The sequence below is a fragment of the Rhamphochromis longiceps genome, linkage group LG1 (genome assembly GCF_057381845.1).
Source record: "Rhamphochromis longiceps isolate RC_006_pf linkage group LG1, R_longiceps_female_GT1.1, whole genome shotgun sequence".
NCBI classification, from domain to species: Eukaryota; Metazoa; Chordata; class Actinopteri; order Cichliformes; family Cichlidae; genus Rhamphochromis; species Rhamphochromis longiceps.
Window position 1 is genome coordinate 21,419,659 of NC_140557.1, and position 26,145 is coordinate 21,445,803.

Below are 26,145 nucleotides of genomic sequence, written 5' to 3' on the forward strand. Positions count from 1 at the left end.
TCGTCAACCTGCCGGGTAGGCGGGCAGATGAAATTAGCGACCCACATCAACACCCAAGTTTGTGAATGCACTAAGTCGAGAACGACCCGACATACGAGTTTGAAATTCATACCATCTGTGTATCTACCAGGAGGCTGAGGGACTCCACAGGTGGTTACACTATGTACCTCCATCCTGCTCTCATTGACAGTGACAGGTTAGAGCAGGGGTGGATGTCATGGTGATTTGTCATCTTCTCAATGAATAAAGCATTTAAAGATACTCTGTTTATAGAGAAACATTCATTGCATCTACACCTGTAATGGGGCGTCGTGAAAAGACGCTCCTCCTCCCAGAGGATTGGTCAAAATGTAATTAAATTTGTACACAATGGGTCTTCATTCAAACTGTGCTGCTTCCTTTTCCAGACAGTTTTCCAAGAAGCTACTCCTCCTGTTCGAGTATCGGTCAGATTTTAGTAAAACTTGCACACACCTAATAGGTCTTCGCCCACATTGTTGCCGAAGTGAACGTCATGTGTCGTTTTAATGCGGATAACCAGTCTGATGACCTGGTTTTCAGCTTTTGGTCCGCTTCCTGTGCTTGGTCTGAAAGTCTGTCCGAAACAAAGTGAATCAGGGTGAAAACATTTCTTTGTTTTTCTCGTCGGACTAAAGGTTGGCTGTTTGGCTGTTCACAGCCGGACCAGATGAGATAAAGTTCAGCAAAGAATTTGTTTCAGACATTTTTTTTAATATAAATCTTGGAAACTGACTTTTCACTAATCTTTAAAGAATAACCTAATATATGACCAAGAATTTGGTTACAGTGGCCAACGTGAGTTTGGAGTTGACACTTATTAACTACAGAGACTGAACAGTCAGTTATTTTGTTTATCATTTGCTGATTTTGATCTCAAGTTGAGCATCATCATAGGAAAGCACCAAGGAGACAGTCGTTACACATTGTGTTGCCACAGTAGATTGTTGGACTTTCCAGGGTCAGCATACTGCTGCGTATCGAGACTTCATACAAGCTAAACACACAAGTCGAGTTTTAGCAGCGCTATGTTGGCTTCAAGTATTCTACAGAGTTGATTTAAAAATCCTCCCATGTGTATATTAAATCCTAAATGGTCTTGAATCTTCTTTAATCTCTGCACCGCTAACCTGTCAGTGATGCAGCTTTCCTAGGCTACGTCCACACTAATGCGTTTTCGTTTGGACCGTCTCAGTGTGGACGGGAGACGGCGTTTTCCTCAAGGAAAAACGCAGCGTTTTGGAAACGCTCTCGAAAACGCATACATTTCAAAACGCAGCTGTCCCGTTGCAGTGTGGACACTCGGAAACGCAGACTTTCTAAAGCGATGACGCATTTTAGTCATGTGACGCAGTCATGTGGCCAATTAAACAAAGATAGCGGAAGGCATTATACAGCAGTTGTTTTGATTGCTGTCAATTTTGACAGCCCTACAAAAGATTAATATGAGTTTGTACATGCTCCAGATAGCTTTTCTTCAAATTCTTGAATTCTCACTCGCTTTTGCGCGTGCGCAGGACTGGAATAAGCGTTTTCGGTCGTTTAATGTGGACGAACAACTCTGTGAACAACGACTTAAAACGCTAGTGTGGACGCGGAACGTTTTCAGACGAAAACTCTGTTTTCAAATCTATCCGGGCTAGTGTGGACGTAGCCCTAGTTTATGCCGCAAACTCTGGAACAGAGGGAAGCAAACTCTACTGATCATTTCTAGAACCTCTTAAAAAAACATGAAAGGGTGATGGGGAATTGTTGTCGCAACAACAGGCGAGCTGCTGGTGCAGACACCCAAGTTTATGAAGACAATAACTTGATCTCAGATAAGTTGAAATCTCAGTGACCTTTAGCTTCTGAAATTACCTCGAATTTTTGAATTCATACCATAGTTACATCAGCTGGGAGGCTGAAGGGTAGCACTGGTGGCTTTTCTAACCTAACATTCACACGCTCACAGTCCAATGAATGCACCTTGGTGTGCTTTGGCATGCTGGACTGGGATAAAACAACCAATTCATTCGATTAGTAGCAAACCCTATAGACGAACTATACAAATAAAACTGAATTAGATTAAAGAATTAGATTAAATTCTCCTTAAAGCCATGTGATGTCTGTGTTTCAGGTGATCCTGAAGCCTTCTATCAGCATCCTCAGCCTGAATAAATGGGACTTCTTCACAGAGGAGACCCTGTCGACTGGGCCGTGTTACGACTGGAGGACGATGGCTGTGAGGGTGGAGAGCTCGGAGGAGCTGCACACCATCTCCAACAGCAAGAGGAGGATTGTCTGGCCGTGTTACAGCAGCGTGAGCCGCGCCCAGCCGGACGCCATCACCAAGCTTCTCACTGTAAGAGACCCCAGCTTTTGTTTAAAATGTTTGTTCTGTTTGTCATTTTGTGGGTAACTTTACTCGGCTCTTCTTTGTGCTGCAGGACATCGAGAGGTTAGAGAGCGAGCTTAACCAGGCCCCGGAAAAATGGCAGACAACTCTGGAAAGAGTCAGAATGAGCATTCAGGAGGACCTCAAGCAAGAGGGAAATGTGCGTGCTGGAGGAGTCTTTATGACATGTTATGATTGAACATAGAAGGGCAGTCATATGCTTTGCATTTGCTTAATTGTCTAAATATTTCTTTTCTTTTTTGTTCGTGTGTAGCTCTGTAAGGATTCGCTGTCCATCTCAGGCCTCATTTCCACACCTAACCTGCAGGCCTTCCAGCGGCGCTCCATGCTGCACCTGCCAGACAGCGCTCTGGTAGAGGACCACAGCACCGCCACAGCCAATGGGATCAACCGCCGCGCCGCAACACTTTACAACCAGTTCACCCCCAAGAGCGAGGAGAACAGGTGGGTCGTGAACTTCCCGATTTCCGGAACAAATTAGAAGTCCACATTTGTTTCGCTGACAAGCTGTTGCCGAGGGGCCAGTCCAGTTTTGGAAAATGAGTCAGCGCTCTGGTACGCTGTGTGTCATGTTTTGTGAGAATTGTCTGTACTCTATTAAACTCTGGGTGTGTAATTTTACAATTACTGTGAGGTTAAAGTACAGTCTTTTGGCTCCAATATCTGGATCGTTTCCTGAGGTGGACATACGGTCATTAAAATCTACTTTATGTTTAAAAAAAATGAGTATATTTTCAGTGTAATACGTGCTCCTCCTGATTCAAATAATGTTCGGACAGGCTAAAGTTTTAACAGATGAAGCAAGTAAATCAGAAACCAGATATTACTTATCAGCGAGCATTTTCCATGTTTCAACACCTTCTCATTGCATCCAAATCACAAAACATGGCCTACATTATTCTGATGTCTCATGGTCCCACAAATTTGTCCACTTTTTAGCAGGACAGAGGGTGGAGAGGGGTTTTCGCCCGCCCGAGATCCTGACTGGAAGCTAGTGCCGAACACAGCAGGATAGCAGAGTTCACCGGGAACGGGAGAACTGCAAAAACAAAACAACTATCAAAAAATAAAACACGAAAAGCACGGACAGTGGCTGCAGTGACACCATTCATTGTTTTTAACACAACCCTCCTACATGGTTAGCTGTTAGACCGACAGCAACACGAACAACAGTGGGCCACAGACCGTTTGTAGCACATATTTGAACATTGCCTCCATCTGACATCAGAGCTCACTGCAGGCGGTCGCCGGAGTGGACCTGAAAGAGGTCACTCTCCCACTGCTCGAGCATAAAGTATTTAGTATTTAGTATTAGTATTTATTTATTTATTGTCATTGTCAAGAACAATGAAATTGCGTTTGGGGCTTCCATACAACCCAAAAAAAAGAAGAAAATAATAAATACCCCTTAAAACCCAAGTGTACATATTTAACCCAGTGTGACTCCAATGCAATAAGACAATCCTTAGCAATAATGTTCGTAGAAATTCAGACAAAGACCTGAGAAACATGACAAAATACAACAATGCAACCCATTCAATATTATTGTACTGTGAGATATGATATCAGATATGATAGTTATCTATTTAAGAAAGAGGGGGGGGGGGGGGCAGGAGGGGGAAGAGAATAAAGATATGATGCACCAATGCAGACCAGTTCATTGCTATTAAGAAGTTGGATATGGTTATTGTCCGTGAGAGGGGGGCAGAGAGTTCAGGAGCCTCACAGCCTGTGGATACAGGCTGTTGGCCAGTCTGGATGTTCTGGCCTGTATAGACCTGTACCTTCTCCCTGAGGGCAGCAGATGGAAAAGGTGGCGCGCAGGGTGATGTTGGTCCCGCAGGATACTGTGCACCCTCCTCAGACAGCGAGTGGGGAAGATATTACTGATCTCTGGCAGACTTGTTCCAATAATTCTGCCAGCTTCTTTCACCACCCGCTGGAGTGCTTGCTGATCGGCCTTGGTGCAGCTGGGGAACCACACTAGAAATCCATACGTCAGAACGCTGCTGATGGCACAGTTGTAGAAGTTCAACATCAGAGATCTGGGAATGTGTGCGCTCCGCAGTCTCCTCAGGTAGTAGAGGCGCTGTTGGGCCTTCCGTACAACTGAGGTGATATGGTTGCCCCAGGACAGGTCCTCGGTCACAGTTACCCCCAAGAATTTAAAACTGCTCACCCTCTCCACCGCCTCACTGCCAATGAAGAGAGGCAGATGGTTGTTATGACCCCTCTTCCGGAAATCTACAATGATCTCCTTGGTCTTTTTGGTGTTTAAGACCAAGTTATTGTCGTGGCACCATGACTCTAGTTGTTGCACCTCTGTCCTATAGTTTGTCTCATCGTTGTTGGATATAAGTCCGAGCACTGTAGTGTCATCTGCAAACTTAACAATGAGATTGGACGCGCGGGAGGAAATACAGTCATGGGTGAAGAGAGTGTATAGCAGAGGGCTCAGAACACACCCCTGAGGGGCACCAGTGTTGACCACAAGGGTGGAAGAGGTGTTCTTACCCACTCTGACACTCTGTCTACGGTTAGTGAGGAAGTCCACAATCCAGTTGCACAGAGAGGAGTTAAGTCCCAGTTGGTGGAGTTTGGGACGGAGTTTGTATGGCCGGATGGTATTAAAAGCCGAGCTGTAGTCTACAAAGAGGAGCCGTGCATAGGTGTTCCTGTGTTCCAAGTGCTTCAGTAATGTGTGCAGCACTGTGGCGATCGCATCCTCGGTTGACCGGTTCTCCCTGTATGCAAACTGGTGCGAGTCCAGGGATGGTGGAAAAGCAGCTCTGATGTGTTTAATGACCAGTCTCTCCAGGCATTTGGCGGGAATGGGGGTGAGTGCCACAGGTCTGAAATCGTTCAGACATGTGACATTTGACTGTTTTGGGATGGGAACGATGGTTGCTGCTTTGAAACAGGATGGTACCAGTGAACAGGACAACGAGGTGTTATATATAGAGGTGAAGACGTCCGCCAGGTCCGCAGCACAGTCTTTTAGCACCCGGCCCAGCACTCCATCCGGCCCAGCCGCCTTCCTGGTGTTAATGCTCCGGAACACACGCCTCAGCTCATGAGTGCTCAGGACCGGAGCAGGGTCGGTTGAGGGGAGAGGGGACAGGACAGGACAGAGTAAAGTCCTCTTTACTCTGCTTTGCTAAAAAAAATATGCCCAACGACTATTTTTGATGAAGCTGCATCAGGCAGACAGGAAGTCAGACACAAAAACAGTGAAAATCATAAATAAAACACTGAATTTTCACTGCAAGGCGTCAGGTGTCATGTTCCCTGGTGCCCTGGCGACTCCTCTGAAGGAACCGTATCCACTAACTACACATCACATAAACGTGGAGGACACTGAAGTCAGCATATGGGTTCATTTATAGGTTCATGTGTAGTGGAAGATAGCAAATTCATGAACAGATGACAACGAGGATGAGGAGAAAGGGTGCCAACTGTTTAGTTGTGGCTTTTTGTGAAGCAGCGTGTGCTACTTCTGTCGGAGATATGTGCGGAGTTGGAGCCAGGAGTTTTGGCTAATGCAGACTTCATCCAAAATTTCATGACTACCTCTGTCAGCTGCTCTCCTTGGGACTCTGACTCTGATGGAATCGGTTAAAATCGCAATTAACAAAATACCAGAGTTCTTGTGATTTCTGCTTTTAAGACTAATGTGAGGTTAAAAGTGTCGACGCATAACATCCAATCTTACAACTGTTATTTTTGTAGGTCTTATGAGGGCGTCCTGTATAAACGTGGAGCACTGCTGAAAGGTTGGAAGCCTCGCTGGTTCGTGTTGGACATTACAAAACACCAGGTGAGCAGGTTGCACTACCCTGCTGTAGTTTGAGTGACCGGTTGCAGGTTTAACAGTCTCGTCTTTGCAGATGAGGTACTACGACACCGGCGAGGACACGAACTGCAGAGGCCACATCGATCTAGCAGAGGTGGAGTCCGTGATGACGGCCGCGCCCACTATAGGAGCTCCAAAGCACATCAGTGAAAAGGCTTTCTTTGATGTGAGTACACATTTATTCACTGGTCTACATATTATATTTTATCTGGAAGTTGTTTTTATATTATACAATTGGATTAATATGGTCTTGCATAGAGTGTTGCATTATGGGTGTCGGTATTTTCCCAAAATGTTTTATAGAAAAACTACTTGACGTGAGTTCGCTGCCTGCACTGCAGCATGTCATAGAGGCTTTAGTCTGATTCCCTCCTGAATGACTGAGCTCCTACCGCTGTCACTAAGGGAGAGCTACGCCATCTATAATATTATTCTTTCGGTCGCTACTCAGAGATTGAGACCAGGTGAGGGTAGGAACGTACAGTGAGGGAAACAGCTTTTTGATCCCATCGTAAATTTCAGGGAAGTTTGCTCAATTGTGAAGAAACCTGGTCCATCCGTCCATTTTCTAGCCAGAAACATCCAGAGAAAAAAACCTTACATGAAAGTAATGCATCAATTTGCACGTCTTCGAGCGAAATAAGTATTTGATCCTCAACAATCCAGCAGGAATTCTGTAAACGTGTTTAAAATGTGTGCTAAATTGGGATGAAAATTTGTGACATTGTTGCCCTTTTTGCTGCCATTTAACCTTTTGTCCTTCCACCCATTTGTCCTCTAGCTGAAGACCAGCAAGAGAGTCTACAACTTCTGTGCCTCAGATGCTCCCAGCGCTCAAGTGTGGATAGACAAGATCCAGAACTGCATCTCTGATGCGTGAAGTAAACACGACATCACCGACATCAGAGGCAGCGTCGGGCGGTCGAGACGCGACAGCTGCTTTATCCAACTTTTAGATGTCTTTCATTTTGGGGACCAAACAGTGAATTAAGTGCCTGGTAGTGGAGGATGGATACTCTCCATCCACCTATCTGCCTGTTACTTAGCAACCTGTCATCACTCCACAGGTGAGCTTCAGTTGGAATCGGGTGACCAAATTTGCCTCTGCTGTCAGCGTGCCCCACTCCCACCCCCCTGACAGGGATAAAGTAAACATAAGCTGAGGTTTTAGGGGACTGCACTACCAAGGACATGTTATCCTGTTCTAGATGTACATAGATCAAAGCAATATCACTGGCCAATCAAACTGTGGGTTCAGTTTTTGACTTAAAAACATTAAAAAAAAAAAAAGCTTGTAAAAGAATTTCTATCTTATTTTACTACAAGGAAAAAGTTATTGCTGCTTACATAAACGTATGAACCGCCAAAAACTCAGAGATTTTTAATGCACAACATTAAAAAGCAATTTGTTTGCACTTAGCGCTAACGTATGCACTCGTCATCAAATATAGACTTTCTGACAGATGCGGACAGCGAGGCTAAAGGCATTACTTGGCAATGTGCATGTGTCGTTTCCTCGTGACAGATTAAATGGAAAGATTTTGCACAGTGAGCTCAAATGAGTTACCTGAGATTTTTTGTTTTGTTTTAATTTAAAAATGTGACGTTTCCTCTGTTTTGTCGAATGTTCATTGACTTCTGGTTTAACACTTTTGTCTCGTGTAATGTAAATTATTATTTTTATTAAAAGTGTAACTGTGTAAGTGTGGTGGCGTTACGTTTTCCTGTAAATACCTACATGACATGTTGTTTTATATACTGTATGTACTGAACATAAGTATACTTTTTCTAACTTTAATTCTAATGTGACTGAGTTTTTCTTTTCTTTTTTCTTCAATGTGTTGTTACTGGTGCACAAAACCCCCCGAGTGGCCTGTTCTTTGTTTGTGGTGACATGTTTTTCTGAAAATGAAATGGACATTGTTGTTGTTGTTGTTGTTCGGACAGGCTCTGTCTTTTAAGGGCTTTTTAAAGAATATATATCATGTAGGACGTGATTGTTTTCAGAGTTTATCGTCCCATCTGTCCTCTGTTTATGCAGCCTTCACAGTTTTTCATTACAAAAGAAGAAAAACACAAACTATTCAGCCATATCAGCGGCGTTACTGTATCTTTGTACCATGTTTTGTGGTTACGCTATTTTTTTTTTATTATTTTTTTTTTGGAAATAAATCAAACATACTTGAAACTACCTGTTCCTTTTGTGCTCATATATTTTTCTACCTAGTGATGAAGTAAAGGCAGGATTAAATGATGACCATTTCTAATTTTGAATTTCCTAATCTGAACATGTGCGCGAGATTAGTGGGGCCTTAAAATGGCACTGGCGATTCTAGAGTCTATTGGGGCCCTAGGGAAAATTCACAGATGGCACCGCAGCCAGTGTTTTATCACCAATATCTCTTAATATAGGAAATTCTTTGAAGATAGTGAATCTTGAAACTAGAGAATTTTCACTTGTTTCATCATCAAGATATTTTACCTTGAAATAAGGGGAAAAATGAAACGAGTGAAAATTCTCTAGTTTCAAAATTCACTGTCTTGAAACAAGTTCCTGTATCTTACTGGAATGACGCTTTGTAGCTGATTTTGTCTTATTTTAAGTGTAATGAGATCTTGTGACTAGAAATAAGACAAATATACTTGGTAAGATTTTGAGTTTTTGTAGTGTGAGGAGATGCGTGGGATCAAATTAGCTGATGAATCCTCTCGCCCTATCACAGCTAAGCAGAAGACGATAGCTAGATAGTAAAAGTTATGTTATTCGAGTGTCTCTTTCAGCATTATATTTAATAGTAATTATCCGCTCCACTCACTGCTGTGTTGCTTTTCTTCTCCTCTTTTTCCTCCTGTCTTTCTTCAGTCCCAGAAGGATAACTCGTCTTCATTTTCACAGATTGGCTCTCACTGTTGTCATTAGGTTTGTTTAAACAGAATCATTCACGCTACTTTCAGCTGGAGAGAGTGCAGTCAGGTGGGGCCCCCTTGAAGGGAGTCAGGTTTCTCCTATTTGTGCAACATGCAGACTTTGCACTTTGCCACTTCTGCACTAGTTTAAACTTTGTTAACCCCATGCCCCCTAGACTTCAAGCAGTTGCCTGCCTTGTCTGGATGGAAGTGGTGCCTCTGGGACTGGTGAAAAAAATAAATAAATAGAAACTCACCCTGAGTAATCCCACAGTCTTGCCAAAAATGAATGTATGAACTAGGCGCCCACATTGGCTCAGGTACACTTGGCCTCGAGCTGAGACTGAACTCACACTGCCAGTAAAAGGTCACAATCAACTGCGTTTTCCAAGAGGAGCACATTTAACTCTCTGTAAGCTCATCTTATTAGTCTTTTTGTTTTGTTTATTTGTTTTATTTTATTATTTGCATCATTATCTGAGTGGGTATTATGCTGAGGCAAACAGGAGGTGGAGGCCAGGTTATTGAACCGCAGGAGAAGGAGGAGTGGAAAATGAAAAGGGACAGGGAAACACCCAGGAGACCCCAAAGAGTGCTGAAGATCTGGGGCCAAAATCTCGATGACAACTGTGTTTCCATGCAAGCAGAGGGAAGAGTGAATGCCCACAGCCAAATGGGGGTATTTCTTTACCAATGCAATACAAATTTTTTAATTATGGATATGTTTGCACTGAATCAAGGTGACATTGTAGTAAATAGACAAACTCCAATCTGTGCATCAGGAGCAGCTAAGGCTTCAGTATCTTGCCCAAAGATACTTTGATATGCAGGTTGGAGGAGTCAATCTCACATAGAAACCTCTGAGCCCTGACTGCTCCTAACTACCAGCAGGGGCATTTTTGGTTTGTTTTGTCAGGGTTTTAGGACATCGAAGAGGAAAATAATGTTTTAAATCAAGTGATTTATGTGTAACCATGGAGTAAAGCGAGTCAGCCTTTTGATTTGATTCAGCCAGATTCTTTTCACCCCATGTTAAAAAAAAATAGTGTTTAAATTTGTTATTTTGTTTCAGACTCCCGAAGCTGTCCTTTCCTCTTTTCTTTTCCTCTTTTCCTTTCCCCTCACTCACCAGCCAGTCGAAGAAGATGCCAGCTCCACCCTGAGTCTGGCTCTGCCAGTTTCTTATTCTTAAAAGGGAGTTATTCCTTCCCAGTGTCGCCAAGTGCTGGCTCATAGTGGATCGTCTGGTTGTTAGAGCTCCCAGTCTAATCATGTCAGGTCAGATATAAATCGCCTGCCATTTTTTTATGTCTCCTCACATTTACACCATCCATCTGTCATAAGTGTCCGAAAAACAATGACTCAGAGTTTACTTTATTGTGTAACTGTTTTGTATTCTCAGACAATGTTTACCAAAGGAATGTTTTTGGGTTTATATGTAGAAGCTAAGCAGCCAGCAGTGTAAGACTGGATTGTCTGCCATCTGCTAGCTAGTGATGATTTCTCTGTTAGCTGAAGCTCATATTTATCTGGATTACAGCTGAAAGAAAGGTCAAACTTTCCCCTCACAGGATTCCTGAGAGAAAGCGTCCCCTCTCCGAAAAGAACATGGCAGCGCAATTTCGGTTTGCAAAGTTGCATCTCAGCAAACCACAAGTGTTCTGGGACAATGTCCTTTGGATAGATGAGACCAAAATGGAGACGTCTGGCCGCCATGCACAGTGTATTGCACAGAGAACCAAATACAGCAGTACAAACACCTCATACAAATCTACAAGCATGATAATGGAGAGTGGAGGATTTGGGGCTTGTTTTACAGCCACAGGACTTCGGCACCTTGCCGTCATTGAGTCGACTAAGAACTGCTCTTTATTTAAAGCATCCGGGAGGCAATCTGTCTGACTGCTACAGCTGGTCTGAACTGAGTTATCCAACAGCAGCAAATCTACAACAGAATTGCTGAAAAAGAAAAGAACCAAGGTGCTGCAATGGTCCAATCAATAGTCGAGGCCTCAACATGACTGAAATGCTGTGGAGGGACGTTAAAAGAGCTGTGCATCAACACATCAAGCCTCAATGAACTAAAGCAACATTATAAGGAAGAGTGGGGTGTCAGAGACTCGTGCAGAGAGAGTTATTCCCACTAAAAGCTCTTCTAAAATCAACTGAAACATGGAGCACACTTAGTTTTTCACATCATTTAATAGAGTCCTGTGAAAACTTTCCATGTAACTGTTAACACATGGCAATCGAGTCCTAGCACTCGCAGTATGTTCCCTTCAGGATAAACAAAAATAGATTTGGTCATCTTCTGGCTTTTCATTTAGCACTCGGCATTTTAACTTCTTCTGTACTCTGGTTTTATGACTTATTATCTGTGATCTCAGAGCATCAGCTCTGTCAATAAGGTGAGTGCTAACACACCACAATCACATGATGAATTTCATAGGTTTGTCAACAGGTTTTCTAGAAGTACAGTGAGTACTGAATGCTGACCTTAGCAGTGAGTTCAAGGTAAAAAAAAAACAAAACAAAGCTGCTCATCATTTGCTGTCATGTCACACATAGGATAGAGTCACAGGATACAGGAAGAACTATTTGTAATTTCTGTCCTTGTGTGAGCACCTCATCTTCAAGAAAGGATGTCCTATCAATGAGCAGTAATCAGACACCCCTTCAACTGATGTTTTCTGATCTGAGCCAGCAACAGGGCTTGGAGAGGATGATGATGATCTATGTCTCACTTGCCAACAATGAATATGGGACTGGGCAGGAGCCCCAGCTCAGGCGCTGTGGCGCCTGGTTGGCGGTGCAGAACAGGACTCGTGTGGTCCCTCGAAGGTTTGATTCAGAGAGGAAGCTGAGGTCAAAAGAAGAGCGGTGAGGCACTTTTTTGGAGGGAAGTGGTGAGTATTTGTCAAGCAATGCAATCTCCCAGCTGGCTTATACTGGCAGCAGGTGCAGAGCTGCAGCAGGCCAACATCTGGACAGAGTCTATGACACATCATATTTAGCATTTTGCTTTGGGTAAGGGGATTAGGACCTTGGCCCGTTAATACTGGGATGCAGCGGAAGTTATCCAGCAAGATTGTGTGGAATGGCATGATAGGAATCATCTTCTCCAGAGATAAAAATGGGGGTTTTACTTCCTTAAGACCGGATTGCACCAAATTCATGCACATCAATTGAATAAGTATTTTAGGATGAAAACTCCAAGCTGTTATATAACGATAGCATGAGGTGGTGTACATTACTGCCTGTGCAAGTGATTTCTTTCTCAACGTTTGAGACAAATTACTGATGAAAGCCTCTATTACCCCTACAAGCAGCAGTGTTTTAAATGCATTGCTGTGTAACAGTGATATTGTGTAACTTGGCTGCATGTGTCTTGAGTTCACTGTGATTAGTCTTGGTTGGCTGGAAGCGTGCTGCTTCCACATCAAAAGTGGTCTATAAATTAAACATTGCACGTATCTGTTGGTTTTGGATCGCGCTCTTCGTGTTTAGTCACAGCTGCAGTAAATGCTTCTTGTCCAATAAAACATCTCCAGAAATAAGCTGATTGGCCTTTCCGCAGGCCCCAAAAATACCCCAGTGACAGATGATCCTGATTTATTTTATTGCTCCTCCAAGGCTAATATCCATGTAGCCCTGTGGCTGCAATGAATGCCTGCTATGTAGCAATTTTTACATGAATGTCATGTCATGTAGGCAACTTGAGAGTTCATTCGCCGCTGCTGGGGGTCCTTCCCGCTTCACAAACTTGCGGGCCTCTCTGCGGGCACCTGCTCCAAAATTCAGCAGAACACTTCCAAACGCTGATCTCACTTAGCTTGACACACATCATCGAGTCCCACCCTTGGAAATCAGGGTGATGTCAACTGCGGGCAGCACATGGGGGTCTAGATTATCCAGTGCATGCTCCAGATGATCTTATCCAGACACCGCCCGCTCATCCATGAATAGAAAAGCACAATAAACATTTGATTTGTATCGTTAAGGGCTGGTGTTTGCTTTCGTGACTGTTTCTTTGGCCCATTTTGAGTGATTTATCTGAGGCCCTGATGTTTTTCACTTGCCTGTGTAAGTGACCCACAGTTTCTCTCTGCAGCTGAACCCTGAGCCCATTCAGCTATAGAAGCGCTCAGGGCTGAGGTCACTGTGGGAAGCCATCTAACCCAGAAAACAGGCATCTGCCAGACATTTTTTCACCAGCAGACAATCCCATAAGATGTTCCAGTTTCAAATCAGTCTCTATGAGGATGTTTTGGAGAGGAATCAGATGGATTGGTTATGGGCATTAGGGTGCTATTCGAACACATGAGCTTGAGGGTGAGACAGCTAGAGATAGCCTTTACTTGGAATGCAGAGGGCTTGTGCAATTTAGCTACGGAGATCAGAAACTCACAATTCTGAGAATAGTATTTGCAATAAAAAGCAGCACATTTTTCTCAGATTCTGAGATATAAATACCTCTTAAAAACAAATGTGGACACCAAATCTGTTTATCACACAGCAAACCCTGTTAATCGTATATCATCATGCAAGACACCCATAAAAGCAGAGTCTGTGTTGTGTTTAGTGTTTTTTTCTACAATCCCGTTTACATTATTAGCTCAGAGCCTTGACTGATCTGTTTCTACACCTGATCTTATCAGTGACCTGCCAGTATAGAGATATGTGCACGGTGCTGACTGTTAGACCGGTGTGCAGGTCGTTATCTCATCTCCTGAACTCAAAATGAACTCCCAGTTTCCTTTCAGAAGGACAAATGAAGGCGAGTTGCTTTTTTACTGTAAACTATAAACGTGCATTGTGCAGGCGAGCTGCCTGGCTGACAAGACGAGAGACAAACAAGTGCCCGAAATGACAGCTTGATGCCGAAACAATGTTCCTGCAATGCTGTCTCTGTTTTCACTGAAACATGAGGATGAAGAAGACAAAGGTGAGCAGTACGTGTAAGAACAGTGGTTCTTTGTTGCACAAACTGATGTGTTTTGACACACGCAGACCTCACCGCTGCATGTCACGTGCATCAAGTGATTCATCTTCTTTAGTGGTTACTGGAACAATGAAGTCATGTTGTAAAGCACCTACAAGACCTGTTACACGATCAGACAGGTAACCAGGCCAAGCGCTGATCCGAAGCATTCTCTCTGATATCCATTTCAGCGTCTGCACCAGCCAAAGTGGAAGTTTCTGGAGTGATGCTGCGGCTGATAGTGGGCCCGCTCCGTGACACTCAATCTGCCGCAAATCAGATCAGTGCATCCAATCTGCGTTGCTTTTCAAGAAGTCTGAATGAAGCTACCTAACTGAAAAGACAAGGGTAGGGATAAAAATAAATAACAACAACAATAAATGGGTTCTGTTATTGTGTACTGTTTGTGTAGTCAGGCACTGGCTCCATGCGGTCTTAAAGAATCGCAGCTGGGTGAAAACGACGTGTAATTAAACTAATGTCTTTGCTACCTTTGGCAGTAGTTTGCTCAGAGTCCAATTAAATTCATATTTGGGTAGTGACTCAAGTAGTTCAGCAACTTTATCTCTATTTTGAATCAGGGATGCCTGAAACTACAAACGGTTTTGGGCCGTATTATTTCACTTTTATTTTCCACGCCCTATTATTGTTTTCGTGCTGAAAGCTGTGAAGGCATGCCCAGGTGATGTGTTCACCAGGCTGCTCAACATTCGTGGAAGAACTGTCAATGCTCCGGGCTCACTCACCAGTAAAGCTTCCCAATCCCACCCTGAAGAAGAATCACTATGGCAATACCTAATACAAATACATGATATAATATGACATATGTCCGATATACAAGCCCAGACTAACTGAATACAAAACCAAAGCTGAAATTCCCGTGATTTCCTTTAAACTGGGGGGGGGGGTCACAGGAAATTCGTTTTAATTATTTTCTAAGTAGTCTCAACAACTAAATATCTCACCCTGAGTAGTTTTGCTGTTTCTCTAACAGCCAAAATGACATTTTTACAATGACAGCGGGCTTATTTACAAGCGACAACCATGAGGAGTGCGAGGGGCACGGCTCCGCTTAAGCCTGAGCAGTCCCGGTTTAAAGCTCCCGTCCCTCCTCAGCGTGACTGAGGATCGTGTTCATCTGCTGACACCTGCTGGATGTTGTATGACTGCAATCAAGTAGAAAATGGAAAGCTTGTTGGGTTCTTTAGTTACATTTATTTGTAGAAAGCCTCTTCTCAAACTGTGAAATGAGAACAGCCACGTCCACAGTCATGAAACAATGCTTTAATTTGTTGGTTATAACAGACACAATTAACTCATCTAGAGTTAATGACCTGGGACAGTATAACAAACATTTCTGCCCACATATCCTCCTCCTTTTCCTTTTATGTTACAATAAGTCTTCTAACAAGTCGAAATATTAAAAAAAAAAAAAAAAAAGCAAAGTACTAACATGAAATACAGCACATGAGATGAGAATAAAATCTAAATAAAATCTAAAACGGAAAACTCAAATGAATAAAATAAAAAGGTGGATGTTAACCTGTGATCAAATTATCTCAGCTCATCACCTCTTTTAATCGCCTCTCAGGAGATGGTTGTTATTAAATTGGAACATCTTCTTCCAAGGTAACAAATAAACTTCTGAGGCTTGGATCTGATTTTTTGTCACAGAAAATTCCTCGAAGCTCTACATCTACAAGTGACTCAGAGAAGTAAACCATTTTTTACATTTTTCACGTGGTTTGGTGAGTTCATGTTATCAAGCGCCTTTAGACTTGTGACATTTCAATACAGTCAGAGGCTGTGAAAGAACTCACTGCCTGTTCACTACTTTACCTACTTTTTCTGTCTGCCATGTTTGAGTGTGTTTATTTAGTCTTTAATTGTAGACACTGGGATAAAAAGTAGAGCAGAAGAGTAACTTGTTTGCATCCTAAAAGCAAACCCACAATCATTGGACAATAAAATGAGGACGCATATCTTTGCATGACAGGAGCTGACACAGAGGACTTAAAATTAAGATGATACATACGGGGGAAAAGAAAAACACCCTTTTACATATCGGGACATACTAAAAATAATATTCCTTAGGTCTTAAAATGAGGCAAATACAACCTCAGATGCACAACGGCACGTTGTCTGTTACATCGTGTCATTATTCATTTAACAAAGTTAAGCCAAAATGCAGAAGCAGTGTGTGAAAAACTAACTACACCCTTACTGCTTTCATAGGAACCAGCAGCAGCCAGATGCTGAAAGTAAAATGCACTTGATTAACTGATCGCCAGCAAGTGTGAGCACCTCTATAAAAGCGGAGGCTTTCAGGCTTGCACTGCAACCAAGGGACCGGCACATCTTGGAGTTATCGAGCCGACCATGAACTCCTCTGAGTGACTAGTTTCTGCTAAATAAATAATGACAAGATGTAATCTTCGTGTGCTGTTGTTCATCTCAGGGTGTATTTATATAATTTTGTGACCTGGCAAAGATTACATTTTATTTTATTATGTTCAGATAAGTAAAAGTTTTGTATTTAAAAGCAGGGTTCTTTCTTCAACTCTTTACTATTACATGAACTATATAGTACAGTAATGCTCACTGTGAGCCACATATAGTCCACTTTGATCTTGAGCTTTAAAACTTATAAAAACACAGTTAAAAGGTCCAAATCTATGCACTCTTTTCATAGTTGTCCAGCGGTCGGAATTGGAGTCTTTGTCTCTGGGGCCTTATGTTTGAAACTCCTGCTCTACAGGATGCCAGTAATTTGCAAAATAAACAAATTAAAAAGTGTGTTGTAGAATATATTTAAAATGTCATCATTTGCAGTTAATGGTACTGGATACAGTCAAATTAATCTGGATTTATCTGTGAAATGGGCCATTACCGTCAACATTTGTGTCAATTTGTGAGCATTTTGTTATTTTTATTGTTTTTTAGGTATATGATTACCTGGCCTCCAAAAAAAAGGCTATCACTGATAGGGTTTCTTATACAGAAACTAGCAAAGCAGTGAACAGTCGGGTGACTTCGGACACAAACACTGAATTATCCATGTATAAATCACTGAGTCTGAGCTCCCTGGTTCTTACGCTCCTGCCACAACTTCTTCTTCAGATCCAGCTCAGTGTCAGTGAACGATGCAGGACCCCAGTTAGTGATCCTCTGCGGTTCTTTGTGACCTAAAAGAGAGGGTCAAAAGAAAAGAGATGAAAAAATTACAGCGAGATGTACTGACAAACCGATCGCTGGTGTTCCTCTTTTTTTCTGCCGAGTAAGAGAAAACATTTGTGCCAGGGGCGTCAAACTCATTTTATACAGCTTAGTGTGAGCTTGGCTCTGCTAGTCTGTTGCATAACCACTGAATGATTCCTCTTTCTGACAATGGGCTTTCAGAAAATATTAATGAACCATCCATTTACAAAACTGACAAAGAGCAACCTGAGATTATTTCAACAACATTTTTTTAGTGTTTCGACATTCAGTCCACTGACACTACAAATAAATGCTTCTGTCATAAATCGAGGGCTCCTTGGCTAAGCGGCTTTAGTTCGGTGTGGTCTGGCATGCCGCGGGTAATTTTTTTATTACCAAGAGTGCCGTAAAACTGACAACGACTCAGACCTCTGGCTCGGACTAAATTAACAGTTCAGAGAACCATTCTCATAACACGACCCATTCTTAATGTCTTGTCCTGCTGCAAAACACAGAGAAGAGTCCCCAGATTTTTCCATACTTCTCTACAATGTGAGAGCTCGCCAGTCATTCATCAGGCTGGACTGAAGTCTTAGACGATGCTGCCTCTGGCCGGTGCAAATGGAAATGAAATTCATAAACGAAGAGCCCTCCTACCTGGCTGGATAAGACGCACCAGTCCCTCGTGCTTGGCCACCTTGTCTTTCCAAGTCTTAGTCTTGTTAGCTGCTCGCTCAAGTTTCCTTGTCACTTCCTGTATGTGAGGTAGGAAAACAGAGGTGTTTTATACGATTAACTGTTTCTGTTCTCATAAAAACGATTTTCAAGTGAATCTGTTTTTTTGTTAGGAGACAGAGTTCGAGATGTGCAGAGGAAGGAAAGTGGATAGATTGTACAAAGGATGTTGACAATGGGGCTGCCAGGCTGGAGGAAAGGAGAAGGAGACCACAGGCAAGAATCATGGAGGTAGTGAAGGAGGGTTGATGTGACAGAAGAGAAAAAGAGTGATCAGATGGAGGCAGGTGATCCTCTGCGGAGACCCCTAGGGGGACCAGCAAGAAGAAGAGGAGGAAGAAGAAGATAATCTTATCACAAGCTTTTCCATTTCACCTTTACTAGGGGTCAAAGTCATGCATGAACATATAATGTAAGTAGGGCATTATGTTTTTTAATCTTATTTTAAAGAAGCTTGATCAGACAGTAAGGATATACACAGTTCTGTGAGATACATGGCCTCTGTCTTCTGAAAGCTGACCTCATATTGCTTCACTGCTCCCTGCCGCTCCCTCTGCAGCCTCTCCAGCTGCTGCACGGCTGCTTTCAGGTCTCTCTCCTTGGCCAGATGCTCGGCCATTAGCTCCTGCTTCTCTGCCTTGGTCTGAGACAGCGCCCTCTGCTGCTGCTGTTGGATCCGCTCCAGTTCTGCCCTCTTGGCTGCCTCCTCTTCCAGCAGGCTACACATGAACACACACCAAGCATTCCTAAGATATTGTTTTTACTTTTAACAGACGGACGGATGGAAAATCAAATAAATTGACCACATAACCACAAAGTGACTGAGTTAAAAACTAGTAGGAGCCTTGGTAAGACTTCAGGTCAGTTAATCGGGTTCACAAACAGGGAGCTGACATCACCAGATTTACTTCCTGTATGTATCCACATGCCGTGTAGCACGTGTGTGTGTGTGGGCGTGTTTTCGAGACCTGGCCTGCAGCTTCCGCATGGCCTCCTCATCGTGCTTGGCCTGCCTCTCATCCTCTAAGGCCTCCTCCAGCCGGTGGTACATGTCCTCCAGCTCTCTGACGCGCTGCAGGTACTGCTCCAGTTCACTGGACTTCTGGGCCACCTGCTCCTCCATCTGCTGACGCACCTGAATGAGTCAAGACACAAACACACGCACAGTCATCCACATTTTTAATCAATGGGCTCTTTCACTCAGAGCAGTTATCTACACGTCAACTGTTAGTATGCTCTACTGCAAAACAAATCGCCTTTTATTGCTCTACAAAGGCATTTGTCTGTCTTGTTTTTCAACTTGGGGGGATGATTAACTTGTTGGCTCATCTGACACTCAGACCAAAGATGAGTCAGCATCCTGCGATGGATAATTTGAGCTTTTTTAGCCTTTGTTTCCCTTAAAATACAGACGGCTTAATCAGACACTCAAAACCAAGAGACAGAAAGTCACCGTTTACCGGACACATTTCTTTTTCTTCTTACTTAGAAAAAAAAAATACATAAAACTGTGTCACAATGCAATCAGGTGTTGTGAGAGGCACACTAGTTACCATCTTCTCTCTCTCCAAGTCCAGTCTGTAGCGATCCTGCAGATCTAACTGAGTCTGCTTCCTCCTCTGCTCCTCCAGCGCCGCTTTAGCCGCAGCCTCTTCCATCTTCTGCAAAACCCCCAAAAAAGAGGAAAGAGTTGCTCGACTGGAAGCCACATTAGCCTGCAGGGAAGTTCTTGACTGGTTTTACTTAAAGCTGAACTTCACACAAGTAATGCTAGCATCTATTTCTAGTGCAATTAGCGATAGGTATATTTTGTTAAGTAACACCAGGGTGTGTTTAGCAAAACAATAAAAAAAAGAGCCATCTGGCAGAGTAAAAGCAGAAGTGAGAAAGTATAACTTTTCTAAAGTTCTAAAAGAATCATACGCCCAGGCCTGCTGCTGGATGCAGGTGTCCATGACTGACATGTTCACAAACAGTAGTTTGCATAGCAGTTTTGTTTCCCTTTTTCACTGTGAGTGTCACATTAAACTCTCTGTGTTCTTAAAAAAACAACTGAATACATAGAAATAAATAGGAAGTGGACAGCACCATGATTTTCTCTGGAACTTAGGTTACACTGTAGCAGTGCTTCAACACTTTTCATTCTCTCCTGGATTAGTTTCAGGACCCCAGAAACAACCCCCCAAAAAAGAATCTATGTAGCATGAAAAATATATGAAATATATATTTTGTTAGGTTTATAAAGGTTTAAATCTTCTAGGCTCTGTTCATTGAAGAGCAAATGTTACTGTAACCAAGGCAGTCATAATTCTTCCTCCCACATGACAGGGCTTTTAGAGTTTTTAGTTGACTTAAGCACAGACAATTCTCATGGCTTCCAGCTCTCTCTGTTTGCTCTCATTGGCCGCCTGGAGTTGCCTCATCCTCTCTGCCAGGTCGTCTTCCTCCACCTGCTGCCTCTGCCGGAGCTCCCAGCGCCTGAGCCGGGCCTCGCGGTGAGGAGACAGCAGCCCCAGCCTCAGCTGCTGGATGCACGTTTGAATAGCTGCCACAAGACAGAGTCACCGGCTGAATTATTCCCACGACATTTGGTCATTATGGATTTTACGTTGAGTCAGACACTGACATTCAAAAATTCAGAGGCAACATTAAAGAAAATGAAGAGACAGTGATGATGAGACCTTTTTATGATGAGGAAATTACAGAGGGCCGGAAAATGATGAGTCAGTACCTTGAATCCATTCCTGCTTCTTCTTTTTATCTGACGCGCTTATCTCAAAGCTTTTGTCAGCACACTTTATAATAAAAAGGCATTTCTTCCCTTCTTTATCTGGCAGCGACTGCAGGAGAAAGAAATATTAGTCGCTGCTATAGCGTATGCTCATCATTTTAAAGTCTTTCGTTTAAGGAACATGTAGGACATGCAGGTCAGCTGTTTACCTCCACACAGCAGCTTTGGTCCAGAATTATGTCTCCTTTCTTCTCCTCGAGATCCTCACACACATAGTACGACAGTGAGGTGGGTCGGAGGACAAACCAGCGCTCGGTCCAGTTCTTCCTGACGTGCCCTTTTTTCATCATGTATCCCTTCAAAACACAGTGTAGGAAAGAACATATGAATACAGTAGCTACACTGGAAAGGTTAAAAAGTCTCTTGCAAAGGGCTGTCTGGGAGGGTTAGTGTAGCCAGAGGTGCAAAGCCACCTAAAGAATAATGCAGTGAGAGATGAGGGAATTTGCATTGAGGAAGCTGACATTTTTATCTCAGTGGCAGCATAACCGTGAAAGCTTACGGTTCAGAGATTTTTAGATGGGAAATCTGAAGCTGCAAATATGAGAAATATACAGAATAACAGATCAACATCCTCTCTGACCTCCTTGAGAACGTCCAGTATGAGCTCATTGAAGACCTCATTGATGCCCATGGACAGGATCTGGTGGTTTAAACCTTTGCTGAAGTAACCCATTCCCACCAGCTCAATCAGCTCCCAGGCAGTCAGGAAGTTCTTCGAGTTCTGACGCTGCTTATATTCTGCAAAGCTCTCTTTACTCCAAACAGTCCCCATGGCTTCCGTGAGCTTTCGCAGGAAGTACTCGATCTAAGAGATATGTAGAAGCTTTACTTGAAGCTCAGAGCTTTGGTAGAGGGAATGGTAAAACATTTCAGACTACGGGATCCTCACCTCTTCCATGACGATGACTAGCGGGTATCTCTCCTCTGACAGAAAGTTGAAAATGCACCACACTTTGAAAGCGTCATTATCTGAGATGAGCAAATGTTTTGTGTGTATATTTTTCTTGTAACAAAGTGTCCAGCACATCCTGTTGAACTCCATTATGTCGAAATCCCCACATACCTGAGATTAAAAATGCAGAATTCAGTCAAATTCAAAGTCGGAAGCACAAAGGAACAAGGGTTTTCGTGTTTACAAATGCTAAGCAGGAGACTGCTTAGAGCTTTCAAAACCTCGAGTCTGCAGGATGTGAGGTGCAAACGTGATGTAATTAAATGCCTCATTTTTATTCAAGTCAGAGCCTACGAGAGAAAAGCGAGAAAACAGAGAGAAACAAAGCAGTTTCCTGGCTCGGTTTTATCAAACTTTTATAAAATGCACGTTTGTCGTGCGTTTGCCGCTTGCTAAGCTGCAGAGCGAAGACACAAGGATCCACTTGTGCCAAGAGTATGTGAGGATGAAACTCATTTTATTCACAGATTTCATTAACATTCATTAAACCATTATTGCATTGATTAAAAACAAAACAAAACACATTGCTACTCTGTGTGCACTGAGCAAAACAGACCATGATTAGTCATCGTTTTCAGTGCCACAAAACCGTGTGTGAAGTGTGTGTTGGCAGGTTTTTACTATTTTTATTGTGTAACTGACTACTTTTTTTTTTTTTTGCGTTTTTAATTTTCGTCCTACAAAGCCTTTTGAGGATTGTTCCTGGCAAAGTGTGATATCCAGTGTAAATAAAAGCTTTGGCACTTCTTAGTGTCGACAACACGATGCATCAAAGGGCCTGTTTGCAGTTAGCTTTAAAATGCATGACGGGTAAGCAGTTCACAAGCGCACAGTATCAAAGACAATGAGCAATGTTGGGGTGACACATTTGACCATATGTCCTTTGTAGACATGTCATGCTTTGAGATGTATGCACATGTACAGCAGCTTATTAAGATTTTAATTTATTGCATGGAGGGCCTTCAAGCTGGTGTTACGTGAGCAGTAACAAAATGTGAATACAACTTATCAGCTGGACAGCTTGGAGTCACGGGTGTAAATGACTATGTGGAGCAGATGTTTGCTGGTGAGACACATTTTAAAGTGTAAACAAGGTCAAAAACTGCTGAATACTAAGAATTTGTATCATCAAACAGGATGACGCATTTGTCATCCGAGTCTTGTCTCAGAAGTCTCAGCATTCTTGCACAAGATGCTAAAGCGAGTGAGTCAGAAACCCGTCATGTTAAAGTGAACACTGCATATTCCAGATTTTTTATTTTGGTGCATTACTGTCTTGACAGGAGAAGACAGTAGGGAGAGAAAGTGAGGGCAAATGATGCACAGGAAAGTGGTCTGGGGCAGGCTTAAACCCAGGAGTCTGCAGAAGCCTCACCTGGTTAAGCCAGGTGAGCTATGGCGCCACCCCGTGATCAGCTTGTGTTCACAGTCATTGTTATTCAGCGAGCACTGAGAGAGTGTTAACATGTCATAGTGTTTAACTGACCAACTTCTAGTTTTCACATCTCTTAGAAGTCTCAAGTATCCATACTGAGAACAACATTTGAACCAAGGCTCTTTGCTCCCACCTTGTCAAGAATAAACCTGTTGAGGTAAGGCATGTAGCCCTGGTTGGAGAGAGGCCCTTCATCGTTATCTTTGAAATGCTCTTCAAGGGCCACAGGGTCATGTGGGATCTTCATCACTGTGCACAGATTATGAGACAGCACCTGAAAAACACAACAATAAATGGACAATAAACAAAGGAACAGATGCTGCCGGGCTTTCTTGGATATTTTTATGGCAGTCTTGAAAAAAAAGTTCTCCAGGTTTTCTGAAGGTCTTTGGACATTTGCTGCTTTTTCACTCCTTTTTCATTAAGTCCTTGTATGAGACAATTTTAAGAAGAAATTTTTGTTTGTTGTTGTTTGTTAAGCCACTTACTGGTGACACATGACTCATTCAAGCATAAAGAAGGCTCTAAACTCGATGTGTCGTGAACCACTGTTGTGTCTACACCTAACAGACAACTTAGCAAAGAACCCATTTTAAGATAATATCTTTAGGCACTTTGTTAATAGCTCCCTGTCAGTGCCAGACCCAAAAGACTATCTACAGCACATCAGTATCTGAAAGTCATGTCCTTAAGAGAAAAGAAAAACTCCAGTCTAGACCCTTTAATTGATTCTTCTACTGTTTCCTGAAGCCTCATCAGAAATGGTCTCAGTGGACGGGTGGATATCAAGAAGCCGTTCTTAATGAAGGCAAACTACAAAAAAATCAGTGGTAACAGATCTTACTGAGCGATGAATCCAGATTTGAAATGTATGTTTCAAACCATCATCAGTATGTATGGAGGAGGCAAGGGGAGAGAGGTACAACAGTGAGTGTCTACAGTCATCTGTAACACAGGGTGGAGGCTCTGTCATTGTGTGAGCTGCATTTATCAATATAGAAAAAAAGCACCATCAAATTTGAATCTGTTACATGCAATATCATCTGGAAAGCATCTGATTGGCACTGGATTAATTGTTCAGAATGACAATAATTTCAAACACAATGCCAGTGCAGTAAAAGCACACCAAGGTGGTTATGCTTGGATAGGATAGACACAATGAAACACTATGAGTCATGGACTGGCCTCCCCAGAGCCTAAACCTCAACATTTTTAAAGCAGCGTGGGATCATCCTGACAGAGAACAGAAACAACGAAGAGCTTTAATTGTCCTTCAAGAAGCCTGGAGAGCTAGTCCTGAAGACTTCGTAAAATAAATGGCAACAAAGCTGCGTGAGAGTTCAAGTCCAAGACGGATATTGACTTTTAAGTTTGTATGAATTTTATAAAATGTTTTTGCTTCCTATTCCGCATTTCCACCTATCATTGCACACATTTCAATAAATCGCTCCACCTATTTCCTATTTTCCTAGCAAATACAAAGATGAAGGCCAGCTTTTGGACAGTACATTACCTCAACATATGTCAAATTACACTTCCTCAAAATAACACACACGAGGTTAAATTAAAGGTTAGGCTTGGGTTCACTCTCGCCGTTTTCATGTTTGCAGATATGCATGCAAAACACTTCTAACATTTACAAGCACTGCTGACCAAGCGTTAACTCCAGTTCTTGAAGATGAATGTTCACTCCTCAGAACAAAGCTTGTCCCTGGTGATTAGTGCGACTGCATTAATGCACCAGGGTACAAAAGGTTTTACGGCTTCGTGTGAATAGTTCAACAAGCAGTGTGTATAAATACATCTCCATAAATAGGGACTTTTTCAGTTTTCCTGGCTGTGCTGCAGTGTCCATATGTTAGAGATGAAAAACCCTGCAGGAGCCTTGAAGTCAGACAGTGTCTTTGTCAGGCTGGGCACACAGACAGCAGAGCCACCAGGCAAACAAACTTAGGCCCAGGCTGTCATACAGTAAAACACCACCTCTTTCTACAGTGGAGCTGCCTGAAACTGGATTTTCTTTGACAGTATATGTTTATGATAACATGATTATATGTTTAAGCCCACGTTTGTAACAATCCCTGCACTCAGCATAATTTGTGATTGAGGGAAACACGTATAAAATTGAGTGAAAGTTCACGGATTTACTTTCACTAAGTTTTAACTAAGTAAAACCAACTCAGCCGCGTTTATCACACATAAAGTCAGAAAAAAAAACAGTGAATACAGGAAGTGTCATTTATTCAGCGGTTACGTTACTGAGTAAAAATAACGGCAGAGTTTAAGTATTAGTGTCCTGCAGAAGAGGCTCTGAACTGGAAGAAGAAAAAAAGAACCGAAACGCACCTTTAACTGAGACTTGGAGACTTTTCCACGCTGATCCACGTCCAGGGCTGTGAATGCGTGCCATATGGATTTCAAAAGCTCCTCTCGCAGCCACATTTTGTCCCTCAGCAGCACCGCAGGAGGTGTCTGTGTGTCTCTCCGTCCGTCTCCCTCTCTGCGTATGTTTGCGGGTTTGAAACTATCCGCCTCTCAGAGAGAAGCGCTGCGCTAGAGGCGCAAAAAAGGGAGAAGTGTGATAGCGCCACATGTTGTTTAGTTTTTTTTATGCGTCCCGCTGCTAGTGGAAGTTTGTTCAGTTCAATTCAATTCAATTCAATCTTTATTGGCAGACTACATGTCCATAAAAACAAGACAAGAAACACACACACACAACTCCCCCCCCCACACACACACACAACACAAGGTATACCATTAAATATATATATGTATATAAATAAGTATATAAAGCATTTGTAAAAATATAAAACCATAATATACATAAAACACAATTACTTAAAATAAATCAATAAATACACAAACACTTTAACC

At 42.7% G+C, this 26,145-nt stretch overlaps 2 protein-coding genes across 4 annotated transcripts in view; one reads left to right on the forward strand and one right to left on the reverse strand.

Annotated features, from left to right (window-relative positions):
* The window catches only part of sbf2 (SET binding factor 2), a 110,107-nt gene extending 101,647 nt beyond the window's left edge, over positions 1–8,460 (forward strand). For all 3 annotated transcript variants that reach the window (XM_085402292.1, XM_085402308.1, XM_085402300.1), the window contains 6 exons: positions 2,138–2,362; positions 2,448–2,555; positions 2,670–2,860; positions 6,146–6,233; positions 6,304–6,435; positions 7,051–8,460. In XM_085402292.1, coding sequence (XP_085258418.1) covers positions 2,138–2,362; positions 2,448–2,555; positions 2,670–2,860; positions 6,146–6,233; positions 6,304–6,435; positions 7,051–7,149 — 843 coding nt within the window. In that variant the 3' untranslated portion in view covers positions 7,150–8,460. The remainder of the gene's footprint in view (positions 1–2,137; positions 2,363–2,447; positions 2,556–2,669; positions 2,861–6,145; positions 6,234–6,303; positions 6,436–7,050) is intronic.
* Positions 8,461–15,360: 6,900 nt separating this feature from the next.
* Positions 15,361–25,826, reverse strand: swap70a (switching B cell complex subunit SWAP70a). Its single transcript, XM_085402317.1, has 12 exons — positions 25,618–25,826; positions 23,405–23,545; positions 21,774–21,947; positions 21,465–21,689; positions 21,031–21,177; positions 20,822–20,930; positions 20,454–20,635; positions 19,644–19,751; positions 19,059–19,225; positions 18,611–18,809; positions 18,013–18,109; positions 15,361–17,342 (listed from the first exon to the last, which is right to left on the reverse strand). The coding sequence occupies exons 1-12, from the start codon at positions 25,711–25,713 to the stop codon at positions 17,224–17,226; spliced, it is 1,764 nt and encodes a 587-aa protein (XP_085258443.1). The 5' UTR covers positions 25,714–25,826; the 3' UTR covers positions 15,361–17,223.
* Positions 25,827–26,145: the final 319 nt, after the last annotated feature.